General features: G+C 37.4%; 1 protein-coding gene across 1 annotated transcript in view; it reads left to right on the forward strand.

Annotated features, from left to right (window-relative positions):
* Positions 1-6: 6 nt before the first annotated feature.
* The window catches only part of TMEM38B (transmembrane protein 38B), a 54,377-nt gene continuing 31,761 nt past the window's right edge, over positions 7-22,622 (forward strand). Inside the window, exons 1-2 of the mRNA XM_008592717.1 lie at positions 7-155; positions 6,854-7,010. Coding sequence (XP_008590939.1) covers positions 44-155; positions 6,854-7,010 — 269 coding nt within the window. The 5' untranslated portion in view covers positions 7-43. The remainder of the gene's footprint in view (positions 156-6,853; positions 7,011-22,622) is intronic.

Below are 22,622 nucleotides of genomic sequence, written 5' to 3' on the forward strand. Positions count from 1 at the left end.
CCGGTCACCGCGGCTGTCTCGGCCGCCGCGGTCGGTAGTCGCCATGGACTTTCCGTGGGATGAGCTGGCTCTGGCCTTCTCCCGCACGTCCATGTTCCCCTTTTTTGACATCGCCCACTATCTAGTGTCCCTGATGGCGCTGAAGCGTAAGCCGGGTGAGTGTGGGGCGCCGCGGACCGGACCCCTCAGCGTCCCCTTCACGGCAAGGACGGCCTGAGCCGTGTGGGTCAGCCCCGTGCGCCCCTAATGCGGCGACGGGGACCCTGGGTCGCGCTTCCTCTGACGAGTCCCGGGGCCTTGTCTCTCCCCGGCCTCAGTTTCCCCATCTGTACTTGAGGGGTCGGACGAGCCGGCCCTTGGCGTCCCTCCAGCTCGACCATGGGAACTGTGTGGGTCAGCGGCCGCTCTCTCTGTTTTAAGGAGATAAATTTGTAAAGCTGAACGACTAAAGCAAAAGTATACTAATATTCAATTTAAAAATACTTATCATCTGGGGTTGAGGCTGTAGGAGGCTAGAACATTCCCATGCTGCTTTCTGGAAGTCATATCAACCATTGGCAATCTGAACGTTAGCTACAGTGCAACTCGTTCTTAAAAATAGGAACCCACTGTTGAACTAAAATAGACTGAGTACAACATAATAAAGAAGTCATGCTGTACATCAGAAAGTATTTTTCCAAGCTGTGTTACAACTGAGTTAATAAAACTGTTTTAAACATAGTCTAATGGTTCATTTTGGCCAGAGTGTGGAAGTATTTTGTAGGTGTGATTTTAGGTGAATTTATGGAGTAGAGTGTGACTTTACTTTTTAACTTTCATTTCATATTGAGAGTATTTTGATATTAAAGTCCATGATTCTTTGTATTTTAAACATCTTATACTTGGAATTCGATTCAGGTCTCAATGTGAAAAATTTTGCTGAGTTTTGGGGAAAATAATTTTATTGGTAGCATATTTTAAACATCTTAACTCAAGGTAGGACAGAGAATTTTTTTTTTNTCGTGACCGGCAATGGATCGCAACCCTCAGTGTCGCGCCTGTACCAGACCTGGACCGGCAACGGGATTGCAACCCTCGGTGTCCTGCCCGTACCGGGACCGGCAACGGGATCGCAACCCTCGGTGTCGCGTCCGCACCTCGCTCAGCCAGTGAGCGGCAGGTCTGTATGTGGGATCCGAACCCTTGGCGGGAGCGCCACCGGGCTCCCAAGCCGGGCACTGTAGCAGTGCGCCACCGGGCAGGCCCTTGTTTCCTATTTTCCTGAATGTAACCATAACCTCCTACTCACCCACTTCTCACTTTCCTTTTTTTTTTTTTTTTTTTTTTTTGACAAATATGGATCCTTTTCGGCCTTTACATTTTTTGGTTGACATCCACCCTATTCCCCATCTGGGTCTCAACTCCTACAGCCCTCAGCCTTTCACTACCTTTTGCTTGGACTAGTGAATGCCCTCCGATTTTTGAAGTTTATTCTCCTCTCATGGATCTATTCCTAACCTTGTTGCTTGATTGCACCCCTTCCCTGCAAAAAACCCTATCGGTTTAGCTAATGGTTAAGAGAAAGGATTCTGATAGGCCTGAGCATAACGTAGTGACTGATCAAGAGTTGAAACGTTGGACCCGAACCGCCTGGCTTACTGTCTGCCATTCAAGGCCTTGACTTCTTTTCCACCTTCATTTCTCACTTCGTAGACTAGCCAAAATGCCTCCCCCATCTGTCACCGGTCGTTGAAAGTCCAGCTCACGTGTCACAGTACTCACTTCCCTGGAACTGCCCTCGCACAGAAACAATCTTCTCCTGGAACTGCCCTCGCACAGCATCTACGCTTCTCACTACCTGCTTTGTGCAATTACCTGCGTTTTTTTTTTTTTTCTTTTAAAAATTCTCTCTTGGGTAAATGCACATTTCTTGGGGCCAGGATATTCGTTTTATTTTTTATACATCTTCAGTAAGTCACCGCGTGACTTGCACTGTGGTTGCTCCACACATCTTAGGTCAATGACATCGACTTACAGAAATAAATCCGCCTCCGAGGGCCTCCCCTTGAGGCCTGCGTTCCCGAATTTTATTGGTAGCATATTTTAAACATCTTAACTCAAGGTAGGACAGAGAATTTTTTTTTTTTCTCTTCTTAGTCTCAGTATGTTAAAAATAGAATAATTTGAGTTAAAGAAATTATTCTGGCTGACATAGCTTTGAAAATTAAGGCAGATAGGTATGGTGTGAGGGAGACCTCCTATCCCCTCCAACTTCGGTTCTTTTTTTGTCTTTTTTTTTTTTTTTTTTTTTTTTTTTTTTTTTTTTTTTTGCCTAATAAAATCTTAGTTGCATGGATTTAAGACTTGGGGTTATGAGTACTCTCTCACTGCCATGATACATCATTCTCATCCCTAACTTGCAATAAGAACTCAGTAGAATTATGTCTTGGGCTTAGAGAATTGAGTCAGAAGCAGCACAAGGGTTTCATTTTGCCTGCCTCTTTTCTCTGCTGTCAATGATTAATCCATTCAACAGTTAAATTAATCAGCAGAGTGTTTGCCATATACGAGGTAGTAAGTATGTGTTTTATGTATATTTTCTCCTTTTAAATCTCTGTAAGGTATGCATTATTTCCATTTTATGAAAGATGAAATTTAAGCCAAGAGAGGTTAAGAGGTCCTACTCTGAGGTTTCAAAACTAGTACATAGTCACAACTGTCTGTCTGACTTGTGACAATCCTAGGTAAAGGAAATTAATGTAGTAGAATTGTAATGTGTAAACTCTTTGCAATATTTCACATATTTTTTTTGTGATATGAGAAACATTAATGGATCACCTACACCATACTAAAGTCTCTGTTTAGAGTCTCAAAGGTTAATAGAAGATGAGACTTGTAAACAAAATCTAGAATGTGATATGTCTTAAAAGGAATGAAGAAAATAGCTGAAAGTCAAGGGAAAAGAAAATTATTTTCATAGACTTAATTAGAAATGAATGTTACATGAGAAAATACTTGTGTGAAAGCATTTAGCAAATTTGCTTTGGATTGTTTTATTGTCAAAGGAGAATGTAGGGGTATTTGGATTTGGCCTCACCAGTGAATGGTGAGTGTCTAATGAAGGTAATGCTAAATCTTCCTTCAGAACAATACTAAGGAATGCAGAAGATATACACCAGCCAATATTTCCTAATAGTATATTTATCAGAAGTAATCAGTAACCTTGGCTATATGTCTTCATCGTGACTGTGCTGTGCTGTGATGGGCCCATTATAACTCTCATTCAGTTAGAGCTCCCATTTCAAGAATGCATCCCCAATGTTAACAAGCGTATGCCTAGCGGGTGGGGGGTACACACAGCCAAACAACACACAAAGGAGGATGAGGTGAGGAGAGAGAAGGAAAGAAGGGGGAAGAGGAGTATGTGGATGTGTAAATAAGCATACAAAATTCGGGAGAGGTGTGCGATTGAATGGTGGAAGTAGAGAGGAAGGGGTAATTCTCTCTTCCTATTTACTTCTGTGTTAATAATGATAACCAGTACTTCATTGCTACTATGTGCCAGGTTGAAAAACATTTTATCTCAGTCTTTGGCCACGTAGAAGTCTTAAATTTTGATGTCATATTTGTGGATCTTTTCCTTCATGGCTTTATTCAGGTTAAGTACTTTTCTTTCTGTTCATAGATGGCTAGATTTTTTAAAAAATCTGGAATGTTAGGCCGGCCCGTGGCTCACTCGGGAGAGTGGTGCTGATAACACCAAGGCCACGGGTTCGGATCCCTATATAGGGATGGCCAGTTCGCTCACTTGGGAGAGCGTGGTCCTGACAACAACAAGTCAAGGGTTAAGATCCCCTTACCGGTCATATTTAAAAAAAAAAAATCTGGAATATTGAGTTTTGATGAAGTGACCTTTTACCATCTGTCTAAAGAAGTTATAATAATTTTCTACTATGATAAATGATTTTATGAATTTCTAAATATCGAATTTTACTTGAATTCTTTGGATAAAATCTACTTGGCTATGATTTATTATCTTTTTGAAAACAGTACTGATTTCAGTTTGTCATTAATGTATATGCCTTATAAGTTAGAATTTTTTAAAATTTTTTTATTTTAACATTTATTTGTACATATTTGTGGGGTAAAGTATGTTGTTTCAATACATGCATATACTGCACAGTGATTCAGTTAGAATAGATATCAGTGTACTCATTAATCCACCATTTCTGTGTGCCCCGTCCTGCTAGCCTCTGGTAACCATTACTCAACGCTCTACGTATATGAAAACTACTTTTTCTTTTTAGATTCCAAATATGAGTGAGTATTTGTCTTTTCGTGCCTGACTTTTTTCACTTAACATGATGACTTCCGGTTCTATCCATGTTGCTGCAAATGACAGGATATTATTTTAAAAAAATAGCTGAGTGGTATTCCATTGCATTCCAGTTTTTATCTATTCATTTGTTGATGGACATTTAGGTTGATTCCATCTCTTGGCTATTGTGAATAGTGCTGCAATGAACATGGGAATGCAAGGGTCTTTTTGATATAATAATTTCATTTCCTTTGGGTCGGCACGTAGTAGTGAGATATCTAGGTCGCAGGGTAAATCTATTTTTAGTTCTCTGAGGAAACTGCATAAGGTTTTCCACAATGGTTATACCAATTTACACTCCCACCAGCCGTGTAGGAGAGTTCCCTTTTTTCCACATCCTTGCCAACATTTGTTATTTTTTTGTCTTGTTGATGACAGCCATTCTAATTGAAGTGAGACAGTATCTCGTGGTTTTAATTTACATTTCTCTGATGATTAGTGATATTGAGCATTTTTTCATGTGCCTCTTGGCCATTTATATGTCTTGTTTTGAGAAATGTCTGTTCAGTTCCTTTGCCCATTTTTTAACTGGGTAATTTTTTTTTTCTTGTTGAGTTGTTTGAGTTCCTTATACATTCCGGATATTAGTCTCTTGTCTGATGTGTAGTTGGTGAACATTTTCTCCCATTCTGTAGGGTGTCTCTTCAGTTTGTTGATCATAAGTTAGAATTTAGTGTATGTCCATCCTTTCTTCCTTCCTCTGTCCCTTTATCCCTCGTTTCCTCCTTATCTCTTTCCTTTTTTCCCCCTCCTTCCTCTGTCATTCTCTCTTTTTTCTTTTTTTTTTTTTTTACAATTTTGAGGTTGGGGTTATGTTGTTTTGTGGAACAATCTAAGTTTTTCTCCCTTGTTATACTCTATAATAGTTATATAACATAAGAATGAGTAATCCAAAAATATTTGGCAAATGTTTTCCATTGATTTATCTAGTTCTAACACCTTTGTTAGGCTAGGACTTTGACCACCGTGTAGTTTATAGTTATTTGTATTTTCAGATTTCTACCTGTTCTTAAGGGAATTTTGCTAATTTATAGTTTCTTAGAAAATTGTCCATTTCAACTACATCTTCACATTTATTGGATTAAATGTTGTTTTCTCTAGTTAAAAAGAAAGCCTCTAATCTAGAATTATTTCTTTATTTTTCTTCTAATGTTATGTATTCGTTATTTCTTTTTCTTAGACTTGCTGAATAATGGTCTGTTTTATTGGTCTTTTCTGTGAACAGCTTTGGGTTGATTTTATTGATGGCCTATCTCTGCTCCCTATTTTAGTTTTCCTTTGAGTAGTTTCTACTTTTAGTTTATAAATTGCTTCTATTTCTCCGGCTGTGTTTATTTGTTTATTTATTTCTATAATTTTTTTCTTTGATAATTTCAAATTTACAGAAAAGTTGCCAGAATAATTGGTCAAGGAACTCCTATATACTTTACTCAGATTCACCAGCTTCTTACATTTTGCCCTATTACTACTCTCTCACTCTGAACATTTTTATTTATGCATATTATTTTTTCAGAGCCACTTGAGTATAAATTAGGGGCATTTTGCTCAGTCTTAATTGTTTAAGACAGTTAGATTTAGATTAAGATTTCATCAGTTGTCAATAAGGTCCTTTATAAGTATTTCCTACTGCAGGAAGTGATCTAGGACATACATTGCATTTACTTGTTGTCTCTTTAATATCATTTAATCTGGAACATTTCATTAGCCTTTTATGGTGTGTTTCTTGAGCTTGACAGTTTAAAAGTATAGGGCAGGTTTTTTTGTTTGTTTTGTTTTGTTTTTTGGTAGAGTAGTCCTCAGTTTGGGTTTGTCTGGTTAGATTAGTTCAGGTTATATATTTTTGGTAGAAATATCACAGATGTGGTGATGTGTTCTCAGTGTATCCTATCAAGAGTCACCTGATATTATTTACAGTGATGTCTGCAAGGTTTCTCCACTCTGAAGATACGATTAGTTATTTCCCTCTGTAATTAGTAAGTAATTCATTAGGATTCATGTTGAGGTGGTGTGAATATCCATTTCTAATCAACCTGTCACTTTTGGGTTTCTTTTCTTACTGCTTCTGTCCTGTCATGTTGAAAGCTTAGTTGATTTATTTCAGCCTCTTTTATTTTCTAAAGTACTTAAGGTTATAAATTTTTCTTAATATATTACTTTGACGTATTGTGTTGGGAGTACTTATGGTAGGGTTTGGGATGAAAGGAGACAGTCGGTGGGAAGGTTGTTTATAATAGTCTACTATTAGGAAACTGACAATGAGAGCCTGAACAGAGTATTTTAAAGGTGCCAAAAATTACCCATTAATAAAGTGTTTTCAGTCTTGCTTTACAGAACAAAAGATATGGTTTTTAATGATCATGACTGGCATGCCTTTGAATAGTAGTAAGTTGTTGAAATTATGAGTTTAAGGAATTTTCTTCAGTGCAACTGGCACCTCAGGGCTTGTTTAATAAACGTACAACTATCTCAGACCATGTTTTTACTTTACCATTTCAGGAGCAGTGGAAGTGGCATGGAAGAATCCTATTTCAAGCTGGCTTACTGCTATGCTCCATTGCTTTGGTGGAGGAATTTTATCTTGTATACTGCTTGCAGAGCCTCCATTGAAGTTTCTTGCAGACAACACTAAAATATTACTGGCATCTTCAATCTGGTAAGCTGCCATTATGTTGAAGTATGGGACATTATAAAAATTGTTTTGTAAATTGTTAGGAAAATGTAATTTTTTTTCCTTTGAAAAATATTTGATGTTCTTGAAAAGTTAATGCATGTGCAAGGAAGGAACTCAAATAATGTCAAAGGTTTTAAGTGCAGAGTATATCTCTTTCTTGCCCTTCTCATCTTATCTTCTCCCAGAGGCAATTATTGTTACCACTGTCATATATTTTTAGTGGAAAGCATTTTAAGAATGAAAGGGCATTAAATATTTTGCCCCAAACAGTTTGTGAACCTAACCCATACAGACAGATATACAACATGGTAAAATCATGAATGTGACCAACTAAACAAAAAGTCCAAGTGACTATAGTTCATATATAATTGTTCTTGTCTTTTTGTTGGGTTTTTAGAGCCTTATGAGATCTTTAAACATTAATTTTGTAGTTTCGAAGTGAAGAAAAAAATGTTACTAGGAATTGCTTTGGATTCTTGCAAATCCAAACTGAGTTATCCTTAATAGGATTGATCCCCATCAGTTTAAGAAAATGTATACTAGAAATCAGAGTGCTTTGTTATAGCTAAAGCAAAAACTATGGGTTCTATTAAAAACCATATCAATTAAATAGATAACATGTTAGGAACATTTTAAGTTCATTTTTATTGTGATAATTTTTAAATGAACATGTAACCAGTTATAAAAGGGGATATTATAAATAGTAACAATGGGAAAAAGTAGTAGTGGGAACCTGTAGCAGTGGAAACTAGGAGGAATAGAATAATACATTTAATAATTAATATTTATTGAGTTGCTACTGTATGTCAGCTAAATTCTTTATATTCATTTTCATATTGAATCACAAGAGGCCTACGAGGTAGCTATTGTTGTTATTCCCATTTGACAAATTGGAAAACTGAGGCAAGAAATGTTGCTATAATTTTCATACCTAGTAAGTAGTTGAGCTAGAATCAAAACAAGAAATCTGACTTTAAAGCTTTCACACTTAAGAGCTGCTGTCTCTCATAGATTGGTGGTTTAGCCATCTTTTAAAGTATAATCTTTCAGTTCCTGTATGTTTAAAAAAACTTTTATAAGGACTTTTATTTCTATAAAAATATTTTTAGAAGATATTAGCATTTTGGAAAATTTTGTGTATGTGTACTTGCTGAAACTGTATAAAAAGTAGGATATCCAGAATCTAAAACTTTCCTCATTTCCACTTCTATTTCTATGGTACCAACCACTACCATTTCTTGACTGGACAATTGAAGTAGCTTCCTAAGTGGTCTAGCTGCTCCCTTCATTATCCTCCTTAGTGTATTCTTCACACAGCAAAGTGATTATTTTAAAATAAGTTAGAACATGGCAGTCCTATGCTAAGTAGTTTCTTTTCTTATTAAGAACAAAATCCCAAACTCTTACCATGGCCTATAAAACCCTACAGAGTCTTCCTTGCACTTTCTTTGATATAATGTCTTACCACTGTACTCTTGCTGACTCTGCTCTAGCCAAATGAACTTTGCTGCTTCTCGAACACATAAGGTATTCTTCTACCTCAGTGCCTTTGTACTTGCTTTCTTCTGCTGTAATGTTTGTTCCCTAAAAGGAAAAAAATTATTTCTCTTATGAGAGGTCTTCCCTCTCTCACAACTATCACATCATCCGTCTTTATTTTTCTTCTTAGACTTATTACTACTAGACATCTGTTGATTTTTTTATGTCGGTTTGTCTCACGCTACTAGAATAACAGCCTATCAGAGCAGGGACTTTCCTTTCTTAACTTTGTGCCAAGTAGTGTTCTATATTCAGTAGATACATTGCTAAAGGAATGAATTGTTATGTGCTGTTATATTAGGAGGGATTTCTGTATTGAGTAGCAAGGAATTACAAATCTTGATTAGTTGGTCCTTTAAATGAAATAAAATTGCTTGTCCATAAACATATGTTTTCTTGGCCTAAACTAAAAGGTATGTTAGAAATGGAAAATAAGAAATTCATTTTTTAATACAGTAAATTAATAGTATAGTATTTAATTATTCATTAACTTCAGATCTTTTATTATGTCCGTTTTACGTAAGAGGAAATTGAGGCTTAGAAAGTTGATTAATGGCAGGATCTGGATTTCATCTAAGGCGTTTAGACTATGATCTTAATCAGGAAGACTTTTCACTATGAACAATCTGGTTTTTTTTGCTTAAAATTTCAATCAGTGCTGAATAGGTACAAAAATAGTTATAAAATACATAGAAAGTATAAAGAAATGTGATATAACGAAAACATATATCTGTCATTCAGATTAAGAAAAAATTGCCCCTTAAATATTTTTATTATGAAGTGAAAATTCAAAAATCCACAAAAACCAAATATATGACCTAATGAATTATAGGGTACATCCTGTAACCACTACCCAAGTCAAGAAGTACAACTTTGTCACTTACCCCAGAAGTCCTTTCTGTGTGTCCCATTCCAATTGCAACCCCCTTCCCACTTTAAATAATCATTATAAAAACACACCATTATCCTAACTGTTATGGTAATCACTTCTTTGCATATCTTTATAATTTTATCATCTAATGTTCATCCCTAAACACTATAGTTTACTCATGCCCATTAAAAAATTTGATATGTTTAAAAAATTGTTTTTTAGGGCACCACACTGAGGGTTGCGATCCGTTGCTGGTCACGAAAAAAGACAAAAAGACAAAAAAAAAAAATTGTTTTTTATAGGTTATCCCTCTATTCCTTTCTTTTTCTTAAAATTTATCTGTTGAAGAACTAGAGACATGTGACCGTAAAGTTTTCCATAGCCTGGAGTTTCCTAATTGCATATTCATGGTACAGATCATTATATTCCTCTATTCTCTGTGTTTCCTTAAAATTGGTACATTGATCCAGAATCCAAATCTGATTTCCTTCAGCAGGACTTATAAGGAGTCCAAATTGTCTGATTGGTTCTCTTTTGTGACATTAGCACCCTTTTACACTTAATGCCTATATCTCTTAATTAATTGGGAATTGCAAAATGGTGAGAGTCTAATTCTATCTTTTCTTTATTAGTTGGAATATTGTTATAAATAGGTACTTCCCATTTATTTATTATTTGGTAAACCAGTTGTATAGTTCGTATAGGAAAGGCAGGATAAATACTTGATTCTTTACTTTTGTATACCAGTTTTCAAGATAATGAACTGGTTCTCTGTCATCCTTGAAAGATGACCAGTTTTAAAAAAATTATGAACTCCTGGATTTAATCATATTTCATTGGTTTCAGTAACTTCCAATTATTGTCATTATTGAAGCTCAAATTGTCCCACCTTTGTCTAGTTGGGAGCCTCTTCAAATTGGCTTCAGAGACTTTGGATTACTTTCCTTTCTAATTGGTGTTATAAGATTTATCTTGTACTTCTGGAATCACTCATTTCTCTAAGAAGCCCTGGTTTCTTTTAGTGAGGAATGGCATTTCATGGATGGGTGGCATGGCCATAGATGGGTATGATAGAATTAGAATATTCAAATATTACTAATTTATTTTATTATTTATTTATTTATTTATTTATTTATTTATTTATTTGTCCTTTTTGAGACTGGCCGCACCGCGCTCAGCCAGTGAGCGCTGTGAGCGCACCGGTCATCCCTATATAGGACCCGAACCCGCAGCGGGAGCGCTGCTGTGCTCCCAGCGCCACACTCTCCCGAGTGCACCATGGGCTCGGCCCTATTTTATTATTTATTATGTACATAGTAGTTTAGAGTTAACAGTACTAAGACCACCACCAAAATGATTACTAAAAACATTTGCTTTTTTTCATATTCACTCTTTATTGTCCTCCCATTTTATTTATTTATTTATACTTTTTATTTTAACTTCTCAATACATTGTAGTTGATTTTCATGTCCCTTTATCTGTTCCTCTTTCCCCCTGCCCTCTCTCCCCTCCACGCTACATCATACCTGTTCACTTGTCTTAATATGTTTAAGGAACTGTTGTGATTGTTGTATCTTCTTCCCTCACCCTTTATTTGTTTGTATATTTATTTTTAGCTCCCACAAATAAGTGAGAACATGTGGTATTTCTCTTTCTGTGCCTGACTTCTTTCACTTATTATTATTTTCTCTAAGTCTATCCATTGTTGTTGTGAATGGTAGTATTTCATTCTTTTTTATAGCAGAGTAGTATTCCATTGTGTAGATATGCCACAGTTTCCTTAACCACTCATCTGATGATGGACATTTGGGCTGGTTCCAACTCTTGGCTATTGTAACTAGTGCTGCAATAAACATGCAAGTACAGGTATCCCTTCAGCATGGTAATTTCCATTCCTCTGGATATATTCCCAGCAGTGGAATAGCTGGGTCATATGGTAGATCTATCTGTAATTGTTTGAGGAACCTCCATAACATTTTCCACAAAGGCTGCATCATTTTGCACTCCCACCAATAGTATATGAGAGTTCCTTTTTCTCCGCAACCTCATCAGCATTTATCATTCTCAGTCTTTTGGATGTTAACCATCCTAACTGGAGTGAGATGGTATCTCAGTGTGGTTTTGATTTGCATTTCCCGAATGCTGAGTGATGTTGAGCATTTTTTCCTGTGTGTGTTGGCCGTTCATATATGTTCCTTTGAGAAATGCCTATTCAGCTCCTTTGCCCTTTTTTTAATTGAGTTTTTTTGTTTTTTTTTTGCTGTAAAGTTGTTTGAGTTCCTTGTATATTCTGGATATTAATCGTTTGTCAGATGTATATTTTGCAAATATTTTCTCCCAGTCTGTTGTCTGTTGGTTGTCTTTTCACTCTGTTGATTGTTTCTTTTGCTGTGCAGAAACATTTTAGTTTGATATAATCCCATTTGTTTATTTTTCCTTTGGTTGCCTGTGCTTTGGGGGTCATATTCATGAAGTCTGGACCCACTCCTACTTCCTGGTGTGTTTCCCCTGTTTTCTTTAAGGAGTTTTATTGTTTCAGGATGTATATTTAATTCTTTAATCCATTTTGAGTTAATTTTGGTATATGGTGAGGTATGGGTCTAGTTTCCTTCTCCTACATATGAATATCCAGTTTTCCCAGCAGCATTTGTTGAAGAGTCAGTCTCTTCCCCAGTGTGTAGACTTGGTGCCTTTGTCAAAGATCAGATGGCTGTAGGTGTATGGGTTGATTTCTGGGTTCTCTATTCTATTGCATTGATACGTGTGTCTGTTTTTATGCCAGTATCATGCTGTTTTGGTTATAATAGCTTTGTAGAATGCTTTAAAGTCAGGTACTGTTATGCCTCCAGCTTTATTTTTTTTGCTCAGGATTGCTTTGGCTGTGCATGGTCTTTTGTTATTCCATACAACTATCTGGATAGTTTTTTTCCTTTTCTGAGTAAAATGTTATTGGAATTTTGATTGGGATTGCATTGAATCTGTAAATCACTTTGGGTAATATGGACATTATCAAAATATTAATTCTTCTGATCCAAGATCCTGGGATATATTTCCATCTTCTTGTGTCCTCTTTAATTTCTCTCAGCAGTTGTTTGTAGTTCTCTTTGTAGAGATTTTTCACATCCTTGGTTAACTTTATTCCTAAGTATTTTATTTCTTGGTGGCTACTGTAAATGGGCTAGCTTTCTTGATTTCTTTTTCTGCATGTTCACTGTTGGAGTATAGAAATGCTATTGATTTTTGTGTGTTGATTTTGTATCCTGCAACTTTGCTGAAATGATTTATCAACTCTAAGAGTTTTTTTTTGTAGAGACTTTAAGCTTTAAAATACATAGGATCATATCATCTGCAAACCAGGATAGTTCGAATTCATCTTTTCTGATCTGGATGCCCTTTATTTCCTTCTCTTCTCTGATTGCTCTGGCTAATACTTTGAACACTGTGTTGAATAGGAGTGGTGAACGTGGGCATCATTGTCTAGTCCTTGTTCTTAAGGGGAAAGCTCAAAGCTTTTCCCGTTCAGGATAATATTGGCAATGGGCTTATCATATAGGGCTTTAATTTTGTTGTGATAGTTTCCATCTATACCTAACTTTTAGAGAGTCTTTATCATGAACAAATTTTGAATATTGTCAAATGCTTTTTCAGCATCTGTAGAGATGATCATATGGTTTTTGTCTTTGCTTTTATTGATGTGGTGTATCACATTTAAGGATTTGTGCATGTTGAACCAACTTTGCATCCCTGGGATGAATCATGGTGTATAATTTTGTGTATGTGTTGCTGTGTTCTGATAGCTAGTATTTTATTGAGGATTTTTGTGTCTGTATTCATAAAGGATATTGGCCTGTAGTTTTCTATTTTTATTGTATCTTTCTCTGGTTTTGATATCAGGGTTATGTGTCTCTCATAGAATGAGTTTGCGAGAATGGCCTCTGTTTCAGTCTTTTGGAATAGTTTGTAGAGAATTGGTATCAATTCTTCTTTGAAAGTTTGGTGGAACTCTGCAGTGAACCCGTCTAGTCCTGGGCTTTTCTTTGTTGGAATACTTCTGATAACAGCTTCAATCTCTTTTATTGTTATTGGTCTGTTCAGATTTTCTATATCTTCTTTGCTCAGTTTTAGTAGCTTGTATGCATCCGGAAATTTATCCATTTCCTCCAGATTTTCAAATTTGTTGGCATATAGATGTTTATAGTAGTCTCTAATGATTCCTTGTTCTTCTGAGGTGTCAGTTGTAATATCACCTTTTTCGTTTCTAAGTTTTGTTATTTGGGTCTTCTCTCTTCTTTTCTTACTTAGTCTTGCTAAAGGTTTGTTGATTTTTTAATCTTTTCAAAGAACCAACTTTTTGTTTCATTGATCTTTTGTATTGTTTTTTGTGCTTCTATTTCATTTAGTTCTGTTCTGATCTTAATTATTTCTTTCTGTCTACTAACTTTAGGATTGGATTGTTCTTGTTTTTCTAGATCTTTAAGGTGAAGTGTTAGGTTATTTATTTGCCATCTTTCCATTCTTCTGAAGTAAGCATTTAATGCAATAAATTTCCCTCTTAGTACTGCTTTTGCAGTATCCCATGGGTTTTGCTATGATGTGTCATTATTTTCATTAGTTTCAAGAAATTTTTGCTTTCCTGTTTAATTTGTTCTTGGACCCGTATGTCATTAAGTAGAATGTTGTTTATTTCCATGTATTTGTACAGTTTACAGAGTTTCGTTTGTTATTGATTTCTAATTTTAATACATTTTGATCTGAAAAAATACATGGAATAATTTCAATTTTTTTGAATTTGTTGAGAGTTGCTTTGTGACCTAACATGTGGTCTATCCTGGAGAATGTTCCATGTGCTGATGAGAAGAATGAATAATCTGAGGTTGTTGGAATGTTCTGTAGATACTGCCAAGTCCAATTGGTCTAAGGTGTTTATATCTTGTGTTTCTCTGTTGATTTTTTGCCTAGATGATCTATCTGTCCAATGTTGAGAATGGGGTTTTCAGGTCCCCTGCTATTATGGTGTTAATGTCTGTCTCAATCTTTAGATCTAATAGCATTTGCTTTATAAATCTGGCTGCTCCAGCATTGCGTGCATATATGTTTATGATTGTTATGTCTTCTTGATGGATAGATCCTTTTATCATTATATAGTGGCCTTCTTTATCTCTTTTTATGGTTTATGCTTTAAAGTCTCTTTTATCTGATATAAGAATATTTACTCCAGCTCGTTTTTCATTTCTAATTGCACAGTATATCTTTTTCCATCCTTTCACTCTTAGTCCATGTGTGTCTTTACAGGTGAGGTTAGTCTCTTGAAGGGAGCATATTGTTCAGTCCATCTTTTTAATCCATTCAGTCAGTCTGTGTCTTTTGAGTGGGGAGTTTAATCCTTTTACCTTTAGAGTCATTATTGAAAGGTGTTGATTACTCCTAGCATCTTATTGATTTTTGTTTAGATGTCTTAAGTGTTTTTTGTTCCTCTCTTTCTGGTTTTCTGTTTGTCTTCCGTGTTTGTTGGTTTCTTGGAGTGGTAGATAAACTATTTTTTTTTCTTTATTGTTAGCATTTTTGTTTTACTGATAGGTTTTGTTTTTTCTTGAGTATTCGTGGTAGTGGTGGTTGTTTTTTAGGTATCAAACCGAGTACTCCCTTGAGAATTTCTTGTAAGGCTGGTCGTGTGGTAATGAACTCCTGTAGTTTTTGTTTGTCTGAGAATTATACTATTTGTCCTTCATTTTGGAAGGATAGCATTGCTGGGTAAAATATTCTTGGCTGGTAATTTTTGTCCTTTAGTATTTTGAATATATCATCCCATTCTTTTCTGGCTTTTAGGGTTTCTGATGAAAAGTCTGATGTTAGTCTGATTGGGGCTCCCTTATAGGTGACTTGCCGCTTCCCTCTTGCAGCTTTTAATATTCTCTTTGACTTTGAGTTTTGCCAGCTTGACTATAACATGTCTTGGAGAGGATCCTTTTGGGTTGAATTTGTTTGGGCATCTTTTGGCCCCCTGAATCTGAAGATCTGTGACTTTCTGTATACCTGGGAAAGGTTCTGCTCTTATTTCATTGAATATGTTTTCATTGCCATTTCCTTTTTTCTCCTCTTCTGGAATCCCCATGATTTAGATATTTGAGTGCTTAAGGTTGTTATCTCTCTTAGATTTTACAGTAATTCTTTTTTTCTTTTCTCTTGTCCACCTGTGTTAATTCAAACAGCCTGTCTTCAAGATCAGAAATTCTCTCTTCTGCTTGTTCTAGCCTGCTGGTTAGACTCTCTGTTGTGTTTTTTTATTTCATTGAATGAATCCTTCAGCTCCACAAGCTCTGCTACATTTTTTTTCAGGGCATTGATTTATTTCTTTGTACGTTTCTTCTTTCAGGTCCTATATATATTTTCTCATTTCATTGTGTTGTCTGAGTTTTCTTGTATCTCACTTAGTTTCCTTGGAATTGTTGCTAGAAATTCCCTGTCAGTCATTCAAGGACTTCCTGTTCTAGAGGATCTAGAGCTTGAGTGTTATTATTTTCCTTTGGTAGTGATGTAGTTTCTTGGTTTTTCATATTTCTGGTATCTTTCCTTTGGTGTTTGGTCATTGTGGCAGGGGTTATCACTGTCCACTTGTTCCACCCTGATTTCTGGCCTGGATCCTGAAGGGACTCCCAATTCTGGGCAGTGGGGACTAGCCTGGGGTGGGGGTCCCATGGCACCTGCCTGTTCTGGCATGACTGGCTCAGGATGTGTGGGCCTAGCAGCTCTCGGGCCTCTCTGGGCAGCAGAGACTGGCCTGGCCCAGGGGTTCTGTGGCACCTGCCTCTTGTGGCGCAGCTGTCTTGGGGCAGTGGGCCTGGCTGCTCTTGGGCTTCTCTGGGTTGCAGGGGCTGACCTGGGCTGGGGGTCCCATGGCACCTGCCTGTTCCGGCATCGCTGACTTGGGGCGTGTGGGCCTGGCGGCTCTTGGGCCTCTCCTGGTGTTAGAGACTGGCCTGGACTGGGGGTCCTGCAGTGCATGCCGACCCCAGTCGGCATGGTTGACTCGGGGTTTGTGCTCCGGGTGGCTCAGTCCTCTCTGGGCAGCAGCAACTGGCCTGGCCTGTGAGTTCCACAGCATCTGCCTGTTCTGGCATGGATGGCTCAGCGTGTGTGGGCCCAGTGGCTTCCGGGCTTCCCTGGGCGGCAGGGACTGGCCTGGGCTGGGTGTCCTGCAGAGGCTGCTTGTTCTGGCATGGCTGACTCAGGGCGTGTGGGCCCGGTGGCTCTTGAGCCTCTCTGGGCAGTGGGGACTGGCCTGGGCTGTGGGTCCTGTGTTGTACGGCTCCTGCCTGTTCCAGTGCAGCTCTCGGGCCTCCAGTTGTTGCTTTTAAATAGTTGCAAATTGGTCGATTTGTGGGAGAGAGCGACGCTAGGAACCATCTACTCCGCCATCTTGACTGGAAGTCCCTCTCTTCCCATTTTAAAAATAGGTGTCCTGTTCTACACTGTCATAGTTTTACAGCCATTACCTACTATATTCTTCCCTTGTTAGTCATCATTATGTCTTAGTTTTTCAGCTGACTTTATATTTAATGCTCATCATCAGTTTTTATGTCTGTACCTCTCTAGTAATTTTGGTTGTCTGAAGGTTATTCTCTAGGAAATTTATCAGGAACAATAGTCCCTTAGTCCTCACATGTTGATAAGTTTGTCTGTGTTAAGTTTGACTTGAAAGTCAGTTTTACTGGATATAAAATCATAGGCTTAATGACTGTACAGTGCTCTCTCCTGAGCATGAAGCGGCTCTTGATGTTGCTTTGCTGTAGCTGCTATTAGCCATTGATGATCATTCTTACTCTTCTTTTGGGAGAGTAAGAGAGAGAGGACATAGTCTAAGTTGTCTCATAAAAAAAGTGAAAAAAAAAAACAACAAAAAAAAAACCATTGGTTCATACTTTCTACACTTGAGTATTTTAAATATTTTACTCCATTTTCTTCCAGCTTATATCATTGCTGTGAAAAAGTCTGCTATTTTAATATTCTACCCCTTATAAGTCACATGTTCTTTTTTTCTAGATGCCTAAAATATTTTTTTTATGAAAGCCTAATAAATAAAATGTCTCGGTGTTAATTATACTGGGTCAGTATTCTCAGGTATGTGGTATGTTTCTTTTAGTACATACAAATGTTTTTTTTAATTGGGAAAGTTATTTTAGTATTTGTATTCTTCCTTTGCTTTGGTTTTCTTCAGGAACTTCTATTATTGATATATTGGCTCTTCTTTGCCTTTCTTCAATGAATCTTTTTTTTATCTGTCTCTTTTATAAATTATTTTCCCCTTTTTACCTTCTATTTTTTTGAAGACACTGTCTTTTATATTTATCTATCTTTGTGCTCTCTGGTTTGGTCTTCAGTTTCTGAAGTTGTTTTTGTTTTTTTTCCTTTTATTCATTATTCTTTCCTAAGTATTGTCCATTTGGTTTTCAGTTTTTCTAATTCTAATGTATATTGTTCTTTTATGTGTTTTATCACTTTTTTAATGTTTCTAGCTTGTTTTGAAATAGTAGGTTGCAATTTTGATCTCTTTTGTGGGCACATTTCCTGATGCTTTCATTGTTTATAGGAGTTTACTCTGCTACGTTTTTTTTCGTGTAGTAAGTTTGTGAGGGATTTGACTTTGATACTTTTCCTGTTGGTCATTTTTATGTGAAGTTGATTTTCTTGAACTTTCAGAATGAGGTGGAATTCAGAAAAGATTTTCTGACTTCACAGGGCTACTGCTTCTGTTGTTTTTATGTAATGTTCAAAAGATGATGACCTGCTTTCTGAGATTTTATGGTTCTCTTCCCCTTCCCCAGTTTGTTCTGGACCTTCTATTTCTTATGTTCTATCTTGCTCAGTTTTGATTCTCCTCTAGCAGTTTCTTCTCAGTGTGGAGCCTGTTTTAGAAGAGAGCCCTGGTGGGTCAGGTTTGAAAGGTCACAGGGATTAAATTGCTCCAACTTTTTGAGAACTTCTTATCATAGACCCTTTGTCTTATCTGGTATTAGAGATGCCAGAAGCCCTTCCAGTTTCAGCTTTTCTGTTGTTATCGTTTTGGTTTTTTCCAAATTGGCCTGCTGTGCTTTCCAGTGAATGCCCATTAGCCATTTTGGTGTTATTTTGTTCTCAAAACCATTTGCTTTTTCTTCCTGCCAAGTAGTACAGGTCTTGCAGGTGTTGGTGATTTGTCTTCGCCTACTTACATTTTAGGGCTTGAGGAGATAACCTTGTCACATAGTTTTGTTTTGAGTATTATGCATGAGATTTTGGTTTTGCTATCTAGTGGTTCTATATATTTTTACTTGGGGATTTGAAGAGATCATCATGTTTGCAGCCCCTACCATCTTCCCAGACCCTTGCCATTAGTTTTGATGTCTCCTGTGTGTACTTCTTCCATCCCATCTCCTTTCTTCCTTCCTCAGAGGTAACCATTATCTTTAAGTTTGTGGTTATCATTCCTTTGCTTTCCTATGCAGTTTTAGCATATGTTTATTTCCCTATACAATATAGTTTTTGAAAGTTTTATAAATGGAATCAATTGATCAAAAATAAAGCAATTTTTCCCTGACTTGCTGTTTTATACTCAACATCTGTTCTTGGGATTCATTCTTATTGCATGTGGTTGTAATTTATTAATTTTCACTTCTGTATAGCATAGCCAAATTNTATAGTGGCCTTCTTTATCTCTTTTTATGGTTTATGCTTTAAAGTCTCTTTTATCTGATATAAGAATATTTACTCCAGCTCGTTTTTCATTTCTAATTGCACAGTATATCTTTTTCCATCCTTTCACTCTTAGTCCATGTGTGTCTTTACAGGTGAGGTTAGTCTCTTGAAGGGAGCATATTGTTCAGTCCATCTTTTTAATCCATTCAGTCATTCTGTGTCTTTTGAGTGGGGAGTTTAATCCTTTTACCTTTAGAGTCATTATTGAAAGGTGTTGATTACTCCTAGCATCTTATTGATTTTTGTTTCGATGTCTTAAGTGTTTTTGTTCCTCTCTTTCTGGTTTTCTGTTTGTCTTCCGTGTTTGTTGGTTTCTTGGAGTGGTAGATAAACTATTTTTTTCTCTTTATTGTTAGCATTTTTGTTTTACTGATAGGTTTTGTTTTTTCTTGAGTATTCGTGGTAGTGGTGGTTGTTTTTCAGGTATCAAACCGAGTACTCCCTTGAGAATTTCTTGTAAGGCTGGTCGTGTGGTAATGAACTCCTGTAGTTTTTGTTTGTCTGAGAATTATACTATTTGTCCTTCATTTTGGAAGGATAGCATTGCTGGGTAAAATATTCTTGGCTGGTAATTTTTGTCCTTTAGTATTTTGAATATATCATCCCATTCTTTTCTGGCTTTTAGGGTTTCTGATGAAAAGTCTGATGTTAGTCTGATTGGGGGTCCCATGGCACCTGCCTGTTCTGGCATGACTGGCTCAGGATGTGTGGGCCTAGCAGCTCTCGGGCCTCTCTGGGCAGCAGAGACTGGCCTGGGCGAGGGGTTCTGTGGCACCTGCCTCTTGTGGCGCAGCTGTCTTGGGGCAGTGGGCCTGGCTGCTCTTGGGCTTCTCTGGGTTGCAGGGGCTGACCTGGGCTGGGGGTCCCATGGCACCTGCCTGTTCCGGCATCGCTGACTTGGGGCGTGTGGGCCTGGCGGCTCTTGGGCCTCTCCTGGTGTTAGAGACTGGCCTGGACTGGGGGTCCTGCAGTGCATGCCGACCCCAGTCGGCATGGTTGACTCGGGGTTTGTGCTCCGGGTGGCTCAGTCCTCTCTGGGCAGCAGCAACTGGCCTGGCCTGTGAGTTCCACAGCATCTGCCTGTTCTGGCATGGATGGCTCAGCGTGTGTGGGCCCAGTGGCTTCCGGGCTTCCCTGGGCGGCAGGGACTGGCCTGGGCTGGGTGTCCTGCAGAGGCTGCTTGTTCTGGCATGGCTGACTCAGGGCGTGTGGGCCCGGTGGCTCTTGAGCCTCTCTGGGCAGTGGGGACTGGCCTGGGCTGTGGGTCCTGTGTTGTACGGCTCCTGCCTGTTCCAGTGCAGCTCTCGGGCCTCCAGTTGTTGCTTTTAAATAGTTGCAAATTGGTCGATTTGTGGGAGAGAGCGACGCTAGGAACCATCTACTCCGCCATCTTGACTGGAAGTCCCTCTCTTCCCATTTTAAAAATAGGTGTCCTGTTCTACACTGTCATAGTTTTACAGCCATTACCTACTATATTCTTCCCTTGTTAGTCATCATTATGTCTTAGTTTTTCAGCTGACTTTATATTTAATGCTCATCATCAGTTTTTATGTCTGTACCTCTCTAGTAATTTTGGTTGTCTGAAGGTTATTCTCTAGGAAATTTATCAGGAACAATAGTCCCTTAGTCCTCACATGTTGATAAGTTTGTCTGTGTTAAGTTTGACTTGAAAGTCAGTTTTACTGGATATAAAATCATAGGCTTAATGACTGTACAGTGCTCTCTCCTGAGCATGAAGCGGCTCTTTGATGTTGCTTTGCTGTAGCTGCTATTAGCCATTGATGATCATTCTTACTCTTCTTTTGGGAGAGTAAGAGAGAGAGGACATAGTCTAAGTCGTCTCATAAAAAAAGTGAAAAAAAAAACAACAACAAAAAAAAACATTGGTTCATACTTTCTACACTTGAGTATTTAAAATATTTTACTCCATTTTCTTCCAGCTTATATCATTGCTGTGAAAAAGTCTGCTATTTTAATATTCTACCCCTTATAAGTCACATGTTCTTTTTTTCTAGATGCCTAAAATATTTTTTTTATGAAAGCCTAATAAATAAAATGTCTCGGTGTTAATTATACTGGGTCAGTATTCTCAGGTATGTGGTATGTTTCTTTTAGTACATACAAATGTTTTTTTTAATTGGGAAAGTTATTTTAGTATTTGTATTCTTCCTTTGCTTTGGTTTTCTTCAGGAACTTCTATTATTGATATATTGGCTCTTCTTTGCCTTTCTTCAATGAATCTTTTTTTTATCTGTCTCTTTTATAAATTATTTTCCCCTTTTTACCTTCTATTTTTTTGAAGACACTGTCTTTTATATTTATCTATCTTTGTGCTCTCTGGTTTGGTCTTCAGTTTCTGAAGTTGTTTTTGTTTTTTTTCCTTTTATTCATTATTCTTTCCTAAGTATTGTCCATTTGGTTTTCAGTTTTTCTAATTCTAATGTATATTGTTCTTTTATGTGTTTTATCACTTTTTTAATGTTTCTAGCTTGTTTTGAAATAGTAGGTTGCAATTTTGATCTCTTTTGTGGGCACATTTCCTGATGCTTTCATTGTTTATAGGAGTTTACTCTGCTACGTTTTTTTTCGTGTAGTAAGTTTGTGAGGGATTTGACTTTGATACTTTTCCTGTTGGTCATTTTTATGTGAAGTTGATTTTCTTGAACTTTCAGAATGAGGTGGAATTCAGAAAAGATTTTCTGACTTCACAGGGCTACTGCTTCTGTTGTTTTTATGTAATGTTCAAAAGATGATGACCTGCTTTCTGAGATTTTGTGGTTCTCTTCCCCTTCCCCAGTTTGTTCTGGACCTTCTATTTCTTATGTTCTATCTTGCTCAGTTTTGATTCTCCTCTAGCAGTTTCTTCTCAGTGTGGAGCCTGTTTTAGAAGAGAGCCCTGGTGGGTCAGGTTTGAAAGGTCACAGGGATTAAATTGCTCCAACTTTTTGAGAACTTCTTATCATAGACCCTTTGTCTTATCTGGTATTAGAGATGCCAGAAGCCCTTCCAGTTTCAGCTTTTCTGTTGTTATCGTTTTGGTTTTTTCCAAATTGGCCTGCTGTGCTTTCCAGTGAATGCCCATTAGCCATTTTGGTGTTATTTTGTTCTCAAAACCATTTGCTTTTTCTTCCTGCCAAGTAGTACAGGTCTTGCAGGTGTTGGTGATTTGTCTTCGCCTACTTACATTTTAGGGCTTGAGGAGATAACCTTGTCACATAGTTTTGTTTTGAGTATTATGCATGAGATTTTGGTTTTGCTATCTAGTGGTTCTATACATTTTTACGTGGGGATTTGAAGAGATCATCATGTTTGCAGCCACTACCATCTTCCCAGACCCTTGCCATTAGTTTTGATGTCTCCTGTGTGTACTTCTTCCATCCCATCTCCTTTCTTCCTTCCTCAGAGGTAACCATTATCTTTAAGTTTGTGGTTATCATTCCTTTGCTTTCCTA

This window comes from Galeopterus variegatus, unplaced genomic scaffold, assembly GCF_000696425.1.
Source record: "Galeopterus variegatus unplaced genomic scaffold, G_variegatus-3.0.2 Scaffold8232, whole genome shotgun sequence".
Lineage (NCBI taxonomy): Eukaryota > Metazoa > Chordata > Mammalia > Dermoptera > Cynocephalidae > Galeopterus > Galeopterus variegatus.